A 13,347-nucleotide genomic window follows, 5' to 3' on the forward strand; every position below is an offset into this window, starting at 1 on the left:
CACAGGTGGCTTAGAAGTCAAATGACTCTCCCAGAGTCGTGGGGACGAAATGCAAGCCTGTCGCTGTTGCCAACAAGCCAGGTGGCACAACGGGCCTCCCTCCATCGAGAACGGCAAGACGAGTTTGATATTTTCTTTATGTGCTAACATATCTTCCTTTGACTGTTTAATTGGATTAAAGATTAGAGCTGACATTGACTGGGTGCTGGAGTGTTCCAAGCACTGTTACACACTTCCTATGGATTTAAACAACTGTTTGGCTGAAATGAGTATAGAATCCGTATTTGTTTTAGCTTGGGTTCTCCCAGAAGCCAACCTTGAGACAAGGACTCAAGTATGAGTGGTTCATTTGGGAGGTGAGCCCAGGAAGCACTGGCAGCAGACAAGGGGAATGAGATGGGAGAGGAGGCAGCCAACATTATGTGCTTTATTAGTATTGTAATCCAGTTATTACTGGGGGCAGCTGGAGCTCACCAGCTCAACCCTGCTGGAAGTCCAAGGCATGGTGTAGAGCAAGTCTCAGGGCTGTCCCACCAGAGGGGAGGCAGCTGGGGTATTTATACACTTGTTCCTATCAGGCTCCTGGACAGCAGAGAGGGAATTAATTTCCCAGTGTTTCCAACTGCCCTGGACAAGGGCTCTGGTGGCATGAGAAAGTGTCAGGCAAAATGTCACAGGCACCAGGAGTTGGAAATCAAACAGGTAAGTGAGTGTCAGTGGGGCAGGCAGAGTGATGTCTGGTTCATGTTACATATGAAGAAACAGAGGCACAGAGATGTTAAGACACATGATCAAGTATGCACAGCTCAGCAGCAGTAGAGCTGGGACTTCAAACCCAATAGTCCAGCCTGAGCATGTGCTCTGAACCACCACATGCCTTCTGCCTTTCAGCTGAGAAATTTATCCATCTTGTCTTAGCAGAGCTGGGATGTGATGCCCCATAGCCACAAGAGAACTTTGCTAATCCTCTGTACAAACTACTCATAAAAAGCAGACCACCTGGTGTCCAAGTGTCTCTTGGGTTACATGTGAAGTCCAAATGAGCCATTTCTACTTTGTGACCTTGAGAGAAGAAGGTGACCTTTCAGGGCCTCAGCTTCCTCATCTGCAAAATGGGATCACTCACAGCCTCCCAGTGGGATTGTTGTGAGGGTAAGGTGAGATCCCGCTCGGTGAGCACTTCACATGCACCTGTCACCTCATAAATGGGCAAGAATCATTGGCTCCCTCTTCCCTTTTGAATGTGGCCTTGGAATAGGGACACCAGGTTTAGTGATTCATGCCCATTTGGGTTTGTTTTCTTCTGTGTTAACTGTGGTTTACTTGGTTTGAAATGAGAACCAAAAGTGCTTTGATAAATTAATTGAGAAGCTGCCTGGTTTCCTGTACATCTTTCTCTCTCTTGTGCCTTCTTACTTTTCCTCAGACCCTCCCACCCATAGGTACAAAGGCAGAAGATCTGAAGCCCCTGGGTTTTCCTGCCCCGAATTTGCTGGTGTTCTGTCACAGCCCCACTGTGTCCCCACCTAACAGCTCAAACTCACAGATAAGCTGAACATCTTGGGCAGTGGTATGTCTTTCAGAGCAAGAGGAAGTGAGAGGTGGAGAGCCCCCACAGCCCCATTTCAGATGAGGAATCATGAGGGATGAAGTGTGGATTCGGTTCATTGCTGACAGGTTCTGGTCTACTAATTGTGAAGGCCTGTGTCACACTGCTGTCCCTACTCTGTGTCTGTCTATCCAGGTCTCTGACATCCTAGCTTGTCACACTGGCCTACAGGTGTTTATGGACAGGTCTGATTCGATTGGTTGGTACTTGGGCTCCAGAGATCGTTAAAGAGTTTGACTCTTACCCTGCTTGGGATGAGTTTTCTAAAATGCTTTTTACCACCTTAAAGACTCAAGCAGTTGGGGCGCCTGGGTGGCGCAGTCGGTTAAGCGTCCTACTTCAGCCAGGTCACGATCTCGTGGTCCGTGAGTTCGACCCCCGCGTCAGGCTCTGGGCTGATGGCTCAGAGCCTGAAGCCCGTTTCCGATTCTGTGTCTCCCTCTCTCTGCCCCTCCCCCGTTCATGCTCTGTCTCTCTCTGTCCCAAAAATAAATAAACGTTGAAAAAAAAAAAAAAGACTCAAGCAGCTTCCGTGGGAGCGCCCCTGCTTTGCCCTCCCTTCTTCGTTCCATGTTCTCACTGAAGACAACAGTATTGCAGCCCTCTGTGCCTCTGTGCCTCTCCACATGCTGTTCCCTGTGGCCGGTGGGCTCCTCGCCTTTCCCAACATGGATGGATTCCCATGCAGCCTTGCCTGTCCACCTCCTCCCCACACCCTGGGTCCTTGGAGTTCTCTGTTGCCTCTACTGTGGCATAGAGCAAACTAGACCTCTCTCCTGTGAACACCAGACCTGACGGTTGGTTGTCAGGTGAGCCAGCTGCAGTCCCTAGCTAAAGGCCCACAGGTAGCAGGTGCTCCAAAAGTGACTTCTGAATTGAATTGAATTCACTGAATTGAATTGAATTCACCCTTCCTTTGGGTGGCTACATGAAAATTATGCTTCTTTTCTCCTTACCCCTGCAGAATATAGGAAGCGTGACTCTGGCAATGAAGCCATCCCCCAGGTGTGGGGCAGCCAGCCCCATCCCTGCAGGTGTCTCCTGTTGCCCTGCAGGGGTGTTCTCTAATCTGGGTTTGCTTTACATATGTGAGCAATGCATGCTTCAGCCCATAAACAATAAATAATAAAGGATGTTTTATCATTTACAGGAAGGTCCCCCCAGCCCAGCAGAGATAGCACCAAAATAAAGATGGCAAGCTCTGGGGTGGTGATTCACTTAGGTTTTTGTTCATTTTTTTAAAAAAAAATTTTTTTTCTTTATTTATTCTTGAGAGAGAGACAGGGTGTGAGCAGGGGAGGAGCATAGAGAGAAGGAGACACAGAATCCGAAGCAGGCTCCAGGCTCTGAGCTGTCAGCACAGAGACGGATGTGGGGTTGAAACTCACGAACCACGAGATCATGACCTGAGCCGAAGTTGGGCGCTCAACCGACTGAGCCACCCAGGTGCCCAGGTGTTTGTTCATTTTGATGGGCTTGAAGGAAAGGCATTATGCAAAAGTATAGGTAATGGTTTATGCATAGAATCTGTCCGACTGATTTCGGTACCTTCTAGTAAAGGGCCAGCAAAAACAAAAGCAGTGGAGAAGAGCCCAATCTTCCTTACTAAAAAATTCTAAATAATTGATGCAGCTCCTCTGGCCTTGGGGAGGTAGAGCTGAATTCTAACCTCATCCCTTGGGTGTGGACAGTGCTTAGTGTCCTGCTCCTGCAGAATAGAGTATGGAGGGAAGGGGAAGGGCTGGTACTTAATTTTACAGAGCAGAACTTGATCTAGGGTAAGTCTTGTGGAAAGCAGGCACCCCCTGGTAGGGTGACTTCACCACTGTGGTCTTCTTCTCTCCTCATAAAATGGCCCCAAAAGGCAGTGTTGCCACCCTGGGTGGTGTGAAAAGCTCTCCAGATGAGTTGGTTCACTCCCACTTGTACCCCTGCTTGGCCTTGCTAAGCTTTTGTTTCCTCATCTCTAAAAATGAGGTTAATAAATGGGACCCCAAGGCATTAAGGGGATTTAAGGGGATTCTCTGCATAAAAGTGCTCCATAAACCCTCAAGAACCACACACCGGCGAGGGATTAGGGGGACTTTCACTTGCTTCTATTAAAAACACAGTATGCATTTAACACATACTCTTGGATTTGACAAAAGGAGGCAGGCTATGAGTTCTGGTTTCTAAAAAGAAGCCCCAGGGCTTGGACGGTAAGTAAGAGTCTCCAAAGTGGACACCATCCTCTGAGAGGTAAGGTGGAGCGTGCTACTGTACTGGCCTGTTCCCTGTAGACAGACTGGGTAAGCGAGGCTAGCCTGGGGGTGGGTCCCTGGATGGTGAGGGCTCAGTCTACATAGTAAGACAGCCAATCAGGGCATCCTGTTGGTGGGAGTGGAGTAGTGGAAGACATGTCCAAGCCTCAAAGATTCTGATGCCTCCATTTCAATCAATGTAGCCTCTCAAGTGTCCCCTTGTTCATGCACTCAATTACTGTAAGATTCTTTTGCCTGGTGATGTTTCCTGCCTGGGAAGTCCTGATCTCTCTCTGGAAGATTCTCAGGACATAGTCAGAAAACACTCCAGCACAGATATCTCCATGAACCTTATTTTGTGATGCCATCTCAGTTCCCATGTTGCTAACGGTGGGAATTACTGAGCTATCAGTACCCCTGCACAGAGTATTATGGAGTTGGAGACTCCTGACACAGATCCTTAACTCCAGAGTTGTGACCCTTCTCTTAGTTGATATAATTAACCCAATTTTCGATGCCCTAAGGTAAAAAATGTACAACAAAATATGCCCCATGGAAAAAAGAGGTACTTCCTGCTGGGGTCTTACATTTAAACTAATTTTCAAAACTAATATATTCTTTTTACATGTTGTAAGAGGTCAATCTTTCTCCTTTCTCTCTACCCTTTGCTAACTGTGCAAGGACATTCACTCCATGCAGGAGATATGGTCACATGGTCTAGATCAGAAGTCAGACTTGAGGTTCTAATCAACTTGGCACCAATATGCCACTCTGGTGACTCTTCAACTGAAAAAGAGGGGCACCTGGGTGGCGCTGTCAGCTGAGCATCTGGTTCTTGATTTTGACTCAGGTCATGATCCCAGGGTCGTGGAATTGAGCATCACGTCTGGCTCCATGATAAGGGGGGAGCCTGCTTAGGATTCTCTCTCTCTTCCTTTGCCCCTCTCCCTCACTTGTGCTTTCCCTCTCTAAAATAAAAACATAAGAATTAAAATTAAAAAATTAAAAAGAGCAGATAACTCAAGGGCTTGAACCAAACTGTGAATTAAAAATTAAAAAAACAAGCGGCACCTGGGTGGCTCAGTTGGTTAAGCATCCAACTCTTGGTTTCAGCTCAGGTCATGACCTCATGGTTCATGAGTTCAAGTCTCACATCAGGCTCTGCACTGACAGTGTGGAGCCTGCTTGGGATTCTCTCTCTCTCTCTCTCTCTCTCTCTCTCTCTCTCTCTCTCTCTCTCCCTCTCTCACTCTCTCTCTCTCTCTCTGCCCCTCCCCACTCACTATCTCTGTCTCTCTCAAAATAAATAAAATAAAAATTAAAAAACAAATCACACTAGATATTGAAGCTTGAGACAGATTCATGAAGCAAAGTAGTTGTAATTGTTTAACTCCTAGAGAGTTACTTCAAACCCCCTTTCTTATTCTGCTATGCTCACTTTTCAGTATTGTTTCTCTATTAAAAAAAATCACATGAATATAAATTGAATTTAAAGATACTTTTTCTTCAAACAATTAAAATGCTCTTTAGAGAAAATACATGTTTTACTATATAGCAATTAAATAAAGCATAACCATTATTGTCCTGTTTTTTTTTGTTGTTGTTGTTATTGACTTAGGAATACAAACACCTGGGGTGTTTTTGTTGTTGACAGTTGGTGGTGGACTGTTTGAATGAAATAACAAATTTGGGATTACTGAGATTTTTGGAGTTGGACAAACTTTGTTTTTCTTGACACAAAACTTGAAGACAGAGGGCTTTCCCAAGATTAACGTCAAATCAGATATAAAAGTTCTTTTACTTGAATAAAATCAAAATGCTAACCACAAAAATGCAACAAGTTCTGCAGAGTGGAGATTTCACGATCAGAAATTCTGAACTAATCTCTCCCATTGGTTGAAAACGACTGAAGCAAGAGTGGTACCATGTGGGAGCTCACCAATGAGGAACACATGTTGGAGTAATGAGTAATGTCATACCCTATCTACACTTGACACACCAGTAATGAGTATATCTCACTGTCAATGAAGTTACTGATCCCAGGGCTTTCTAGTAAGACCTGAAACTATGTGCACTTTTTGTTAAAGCATCTGTTTGTCCTTTCATGTACCGCTTTGTGGGGGTGGGGGAGTGAGGGTGAGTGGAGAGCTATCCAGAAGGGAAACCATATGTGGCCCTGGAATGAACAGAGACCTGACTTCCCTGGGAGCCCACCACGTCTCCCCCTCATTGTCTTCGTTCTCCAACCAGGAGAGCAAAGCTGATGTCAATCAACCAATATTTATCCAAGAACCTCTAAAAGTCAGGGCTTTTCGGTGAGAGAACTTTAAAGAGTAGTCTAAACAAGATGCAACTTTTCCATAATAGGACACAAGCATTTAGAGTGGCAGGTTGTGTGTGTGTGTGTGTGTGTGTGTGTGTGTGTGTGTGTGTGTGTGTTTTGAGACTGACTTATTTATTATTTTATCCTTATCTAGAAAGTGCTGACTTAAAGGGTTGGGACAAGAATATATGGATAAAGTGGCACTGGGTGAGAGCTACTTAGTGTCTTCCTTGGCTTTTCTCTAGGCAACTGAAGAACCACTCTCTGAAGAAGACAGATTAGCAACATCTCCATATACTACGTGTATACACGCATGCATTCGTATGGTCATTTTTCACATATGAACGACAGCTCTAATTCTACATGGGTTAAGCCAGTGAAATGCCTCCTCCAGCTTCCTTGATTCTGGGATGGTCATTCTGTAAATGCAGGTTTTAAATGTAAATTCTCACCTCCTAGTATAGAGCTATCATCTTCAGAAGTTGTGGGAAAGGAGGACAGGACCAGACTGGCATTCTTGAAAAGCCTTAGGAGTGTTAGTAGACACCTGTTCAGAACAATCTTGAGGCTTGGTATTCCAGAGATGGCATTCAAAGTGAATCCATTTGGAGTGAATACATTAAAAGTGAATTACTTCCCTCCAGAAAGTGAGATATGGTGGGAATAAGCAAACAATGGAGGAAAGATCTGGGTTGAATCCAAGCTACCCTACTTACCAGCAGTCACTACAAGTCACTTTTTACATCATGGCCTCTGCTCTTGAATTTGCAAAACATGAACAATATCTACATAAATGTACCAACCTTGATTTGGTTACAAGGCTCAAAGGAGTGATTATAGTAAACCAATGAGCACTTCATTTATGACTATGTAAAACAGACAATTAGATAAGTCCACTTTTTTGTCAGAGTCCTAAACTAGTAACTTACACATTTAAAGGGATCAGTTTTCTGATCCTTAGGGTCACCTCTTTCTCTGCATTTGAACTAGTGTTGAGTTTCTCAGGTTAACCTCTGCTCTGGTTTACCTTTCTCTTAATTTTAAAAGCCCAACAACACATTTATTGTACTTTCAAAACTGAATGATGCTTTCATTGGGGAAGCAACATGTGATGAAGTTCCTGCTTTAATGCAAAAGTTTAAAAAACCAAAACAAACAAGCCAATAAAAAAGCGGGGCAATGCTTAGTTGGCCACACCCACACCTCCATACAAAATTTTAGTCTGAGCTGCCTCAACAAAGGGCTAGCCTACTCTTCCAAATGCTGCACCTGCTGGTTACTAGCTGGTGTGGCCCCTGGGACAAAGGGCTCCACCTGGCAAAGTCCTGCATTCTCCACTCCACAGGGGATGCTGGTGCCTGTTTCACCAGGGCGAGGTCAGGACACGCTTACATCACTTGGACAGAATCCTGGCTCCTATTAGAGCTTCCATAGATGTCAACATCCCTTCTTGTCATGACTTTAGATTTTAAATTAAAAGCTGCATCCGTCCAGAGCAGCAAAGCGTATGTTTGTTTTTGGAGAAAATGAACGCTTGTGCTCTGGGAGCAAATATCATATCCGAACTTCACTTCAAAAGAAGCCACTGGGGATCAGTACTTTGGTTGGTGCTTACAATCTCAGCGGGGAAGGAAAGAGAGGAAGGGAAGGAAGGGATGGCCCTTGTTCCCTGGGGAGCCTTGTCTCTGTGGGCTGGTTGGCGCTGGGGCCACATAACTCAGGGCTGACATCAGCGCCTGCCTGGCTCCCCCCACCGGACACCCCCCAGAGGAAGCTTCTCATGAAGGTTCAGAGTCCCTGTTAATATTGCATCTGAACTGGTCTCCCCTGAGAGGTGGGCTCTGGTGGGATGGGACAGGATGGCCTGGGTGGCTATTCTGCCTTCCCCTAGAAACCTTTTTCGGTTCCAAGCACACCACAAGGGCACATTCCTTCCAGCCTCTCTCCTCAGCAACACCCAGCTCTAACCCCGCCCCATCAACCAGGCTCAAACCCCGAGAAAACAAACAAGGCTTTGATTCCTTTGTAAGAAAATCAAAGAGCTGCTGAAACTCACTTAAAGGAGAAAGAGACAGAGACAGAGACAGAGACAGAGACAGAGAGAGAGTCCACTCTCTACCACATACTGTTTACTACTTTCAACGAACAGACCCAATCAGAAAGAAGAAATCTGGGTTTAGCTTTATGAACTGCCTGGAAATAATTTGGTAGCTCTTTCGGCTGTGGCTGCCCAGTGAATGAGCCACACTGAAATTAGCCCTTTAGAAAGAATCTTCTGAAATTAAAAAAGAAAAAAAAAATCCTTGCAACACTCTTACCCTGGAAAAAAGATGTCCTTGCCAAATTCAAATTTTTCTTGGCCAAAGTAACTATTAACAATTCAGCCCTTCGATGAGGTTATAAAGAAAATATTTCCCCTTGACTTCGGAGAAAACACCTTTCATGTGACCTCCAAATATGTTACTTATTTGAAAGGTACACAAACTTGTCTTTTTTTTTTTTTTTTTTTTAAGTTACTCCCAAACCGTGCCACTTAAGGAATTCGCTGGCATCAGAAGCCAGCAAGGCGGTTACCCTTTTGGGAGAAGGGTGACAGGGTGGTGGTCCCAGGGGGGCTTCTGGTTGTGGGTTCTGTCGTGCTTACTGAGCTCTCACTTGTCACAAGGTGTGTTCACTGTGGACACTCCTCCAGCTGCACACCCGTGATGTCTGCACTCTTCTGAACATACACTGTACCTCAATGAAAAGTGTACTTCCCAAACAAAGCAGAAGAAAACACTCTCTCAGAAGACAGCACACATACCTTTCCAGGCATGCACTGACTGCAGAGATGCCCTTTCAGGAAACACTCAGCACACACAGCACAAGACCAGGTGGGCAATCGGACCCTCGGAAGGCAAATTCTACCCCTGAGCAGAACTGCTCTGAGGTTCCCATCAGGGGCTCCTTGAAAACTAGCCCGGCAGGTAGCAGGCAGGTAGCAGGAGTCAGGTATAAGGTGAGGTCTGCTTTGAGAAGCTCAGGTCCCATTCAAATGGGTGGAGGGGGTGGAGTGTGTTGTTTTGAACTCCAGAGAAAACTTCATCCAAGATCACTGCCATCGGACACAGTGTCCTGTGAGGTTACAGTAGTTTTTATGTTTAAAAAGGAACAAAAAAGGCAAAGTGGGGACTTACCGATTTGGTCTTCGGGGATCAGCGACTCGATGGGGGGGTCCAGCTCTGAGCTCTGAGACAGATAGTTCTTCACCTGGGTCATGAACTGCCGGATGGTCTGCAGCATGTCCGTGCTGGACACGTGGCACTCCTTGTTCTCCTGCAGAAAGCTCACGTAGTCCTGCACCAGGCAGCCGAAATAGGTGCACTTGTCCCGGGACAGCTCGGCGATCCGCCTGACCATGCGCTTCTCGGGGGTCATGAAGGAGCTGAACACCCCACTCATCTTGCGCAGCTGGGACTTGACGAGCTTGGGCAGCACGAAGGAGCTGTTCCTCTTCTTTTTGGACTTGACAGGGGGGGCCATGGTCTCCTGGTCACTCTCCTCTTCGCAGTCCTCCAGGCTGCTGTTGGTGTCCGCCTCGTAGCCAAACAGGGGCATGCTGCGGTCGAACTCCAGCGAGTCGGAGGAGGAAGTGGAAATGCTCATGTCGCTCAGCCTCTGTCTGCCTCCATGCCACGGGGGCCGTGATTCAGGGCCGGCAGCCCTTGTGCAATCCTCGGGAGGCTCCGCAGGCGGGGCCCCACCTGGCCCGCCAGCTGTGCCCGGCCCCGGCTCCTCCGGCTCCCGCTCCTGGCCGGGACAAGGCCGGCCGCCGGTCAAGGTCTTTGCGCTGCCTTCTGCCTCTAGAAAAGAAGCCTGCTTCTTCAGCCGGGGTGGAGGGATGGGGGTTGGTTTCGTTCCAAGCAGAGCTACGTTCCCATGTTTGTTATGGTTGACTGTTTCTGGCATGCTCGCCTGGGTTTCAGTCCTGGACAGCTGAAGGCTTGTGTGGAGACTATTAATAGCGGGTGGCGGGGGCCTGGGTGGGGGGGACCGAGGCCTCTCGGTGCCATTCGCGTTGGGAGTCCTTGTGCAGGGCCGTTTCAGGCCTCCACTGAGGTCCTGGCTGTGCACTTTCAAGAAAAGAGGATTAATAAAACACAGGGCTCCGTTGGTCTGGCTGCACTCCAGCTCCGAAGGCGTCCTGGTTTTTATAGAATGCACTCCATTTATAAGGCAGAGCTGACGAGAGGCAGGACAAACACCGTCTGAGGAGAGAGGCCTATGGGGAGGTGGAGGGTTTGGGGGTTTGTTGTCAGCTGGAGAGCTCCAAAAATCTGAAAGTCATTATCAGTGAACACAAGAATGTAAATACAGTACTCTTGGGCCATTCCTTCACAAATTAAAAAAAGCACACTTGCATGACAACACATGTCTTTCAAGGGGGAGGTGCCACACTTGAGTGTTTTTTTTTTCTTTTTCTTTTTTGCTTGGACTGCATTCCCTTTACTGGAAAGGGTGGAAATGCTGCCAGGCCCAGCTGTGGGCTCACAGGAAGGCTCAAGGGGCTTTTCACCTTCAAAGCCCTTGAGAAATGGCTTGGCCAACATACAGAGCCAGCCCAGCCTTTGCACAGGTAAGGAAAGAAAGCATTGGAATTGTTACAGTGTAAGCCTGGAAAGGACCACGGGGCTCCCGGACACGCTTAACAAAAACTGAGTCTCCTCGCAAAGCAAGCCACCCTTCCCAATCTACTTCGCCTGGAGGTGCCCTCCGTGGAGGACCTGGCAGTTCCCCTTTAATGGGCAGGACCAGCAGCTGGGCCTGGGAGATGTTACACAATCTGCTTAGGGTTTTACACGTTCAGCATTAAAACCCCAAACAGAGGAAAAATACACTCATGGAACCCATCAGCAGAAAAAAAAGGACAGCAGGCCGATGCAAATGCTAAGTGCAAGTTCAACCGTTTATCTTAGCGGTTAGCTGCCCGTACTCTGCAAATCCTAGCCCTTCTCACCGTGGCTTACACACCCAACACTCTTTGGCACAGCACACATGGCTTACTGCAGCTGTCTGTATGGCCCATGTCACCTACACACGGGGCTCAGTTTTCCGCACGAATCCAGGGAGGCAGTGGTGGTGATAAATGTTATCTGCTGCTAATTTCCATTTGGAACAGGTTTATTCTCTCTCTATAGCTCTGCCCTGTGGTGTTTGCCTAAAATGTATTTTTTTTCCCTATGGGCCCAGAATGGCTGATCATGGCGGACAGCGAGGAGGCTGACGTTGGGAGCCCTTGCCCTGCCCTCTCTGTTATAAACATGCTTGATATTGTGGCCCAGTCACCTGCCCTTCCTCTCCTCTTTGTTCTGTGTCGTCCAGGTCAAGAGCCAATGGTCACCTGTGGCTAGTGAGCCAACGCGACAGAGGGCTTCAATTTTAAATCATGTCAGTCCATTTAAGTTTAAAAACAGACATGCAATTCAATCACTGGAAAACTGTTCAATCGTTTTGGAACTTGGGTATGTGAATGCAGTTTCTCAACTATAAATTTAATCAGTTCTAAATACAGATTGTGTGTTTCTGATGAAATTTTAATGCCCCAAAAGAGATAAGGATAACACAGGCTGGATTCAAACATTTAGTATGAAAAAAAGGAATGCAAAATATCTCATTAATACTTGTAAAATATATTGATTCTATGTTGAAGTAACATTTCATATATATTACATTAAAATAAATCATAAAAATTAATTTTCACCTGTGTCTTTTTCATTGTCTTTAACAGAGCTACTAGAAAATTTTAAATTACTCATTGGCTCACCTTATATGCACTTCTATTGCCCAGTTTGGGTCTTGGTGGAATGGTTTCCACCACCTTTGGGTCCTTCTTGGGCTTCTACTGACACCACCGGTAGACTTTATAAGGCATAGTACACTTAGCTTCCACATGGACTATAAACCTGGGTAGTGGGGGAGGGCAGCTATGGACATTATTAACCTTTGACCCCTCAGTGTGGAGCCTGGCCTGCCACATAGCAGATCCTCCAGAAACATTTGTTGGAAGAACAAATAAATGAGGCACAGAGTTTTACAAAGTGCTGTCTCTTCCCAAAATGAATAATGTATACATTGGCCATTACGAATTGAGTATATATTAATTGGACATCATTTGCTTCTATGGTCAGTGGCCATGGAACAAGGTGTTCTTAAATTTGTCTGTGCAGGAAGCTGACCAGGATACTTCAGTCCTTCAGGCCTGCCACAAAGTATACACTGCACACTGACCACAGCACCAGGAGTTAAGTGGGTGGAGGTCACCAGCGAAAACTGACACCTGGTACAGGTCTTCAAGAGGCTTACAGTCTAGCTGGTTATATTAACTGAAATTCGGGAAAAGTTTTAAACTCTCTCCAAAAGGTGTGTGAAACACCATTGCAAGAGATGGCGTAACTTTTCAGAAGGGACACATCAGACAGGCCTCAGACACATGTAGCAATTCTTTCAAAAGAATCTAAGTTTGAGAAGGGAATCTGAATCTCCCTCCAGGCTCCTCATAGGCTCCAGGAGTCCCAGGAGTTGCATTTCGGAATCTCAAATTTCCATTCAAATATTATGGCCTGGTTGTCAATCTTTTGGAAGACTGAAGCCCTAAAATCTTAAGAGAATTTCCCCTCCCAATCTAGGGGGGAAACTTTTTTTTTTTTGGCAAAAGTTGAACCTACACAAATTCCTCATGGCAATGGGACGAGGAAGTGAAACTGGGTGAACTGTACATCCTGATCCATCATCAACCACTGTCCAGAAGCACGGTATTGTGTTCAGGGGCATTGGCAAAGGGGCAGGAGAGGGAAGCAAATGTCCAGCTGGCCAGGGCAAGGATGCATGGCAGGATAAGGGACATGGCCCAGAACACCAGGACCAAAATTGAACAAGAGAGGAAGTGAGACAGATGTTAGTCTAGATGTCTGCACGGTCAAATTCCTCAAAGCACAGACGTGCCGTCAATGCCCGTGTGTTTCTCTGGAACAAAACTCATGCACGTGAGATGTACTGTGCTATTTCCTTTTCTGTCAAGCACAGCCTTTCCCCAGCAAGATGCCACAGAAAGGAAAGACATGACCCATTAGAGAAGTTTATGTTCCATTAGGACCGGGACACTTAGGGTAGCTGAAACTCATTGATGGGAGCTGCTG

The 13,347-nt window shown here is 46.5% G+C and overlaps 1 protein-coding gene across 11 annotated transcripts in view; it reads right to left on the reverse strand.

Moving 5' to 3' along the window:
• The window catches only part of RIN2 (Ras and Rab interactor 2), a 224,515-nt gene that overhangs the window by 17,776 nt on the left and 193,392 nt on the right, over positions 1-13,347 (reverse strand). For all 11 annotated transcript variants that reach the window (XM_058684762.1, XM_058684763.1, XM_058684765.1 and 8 more), the window contains one exon: positions 9,349-10,488. In XM_058684762.1, the coding sequence (XP_058540745.1) occupies positions 9,349-10,488 (1,140 nt within the window). The remainder of the gene's footprint in view (positions 1-9,348; positions 10,489-13,347) is intronic.

The sequence above is a fragment of the Neofelis nebulosa genome, chromosome 9, assembly GCF_028018385.1.
Source record: "Neofelis nebulosa isolate mNeoNeb1 chromosome 9, mNeoNeb1.pri, whole genome shotgun sequence".
Taxonomy (NCBI): Eukaryota; Metazoa; Chordata; class Mammalia; order Carnivora; family Felidae; genus Neofelis; species Neofelis nebulosa.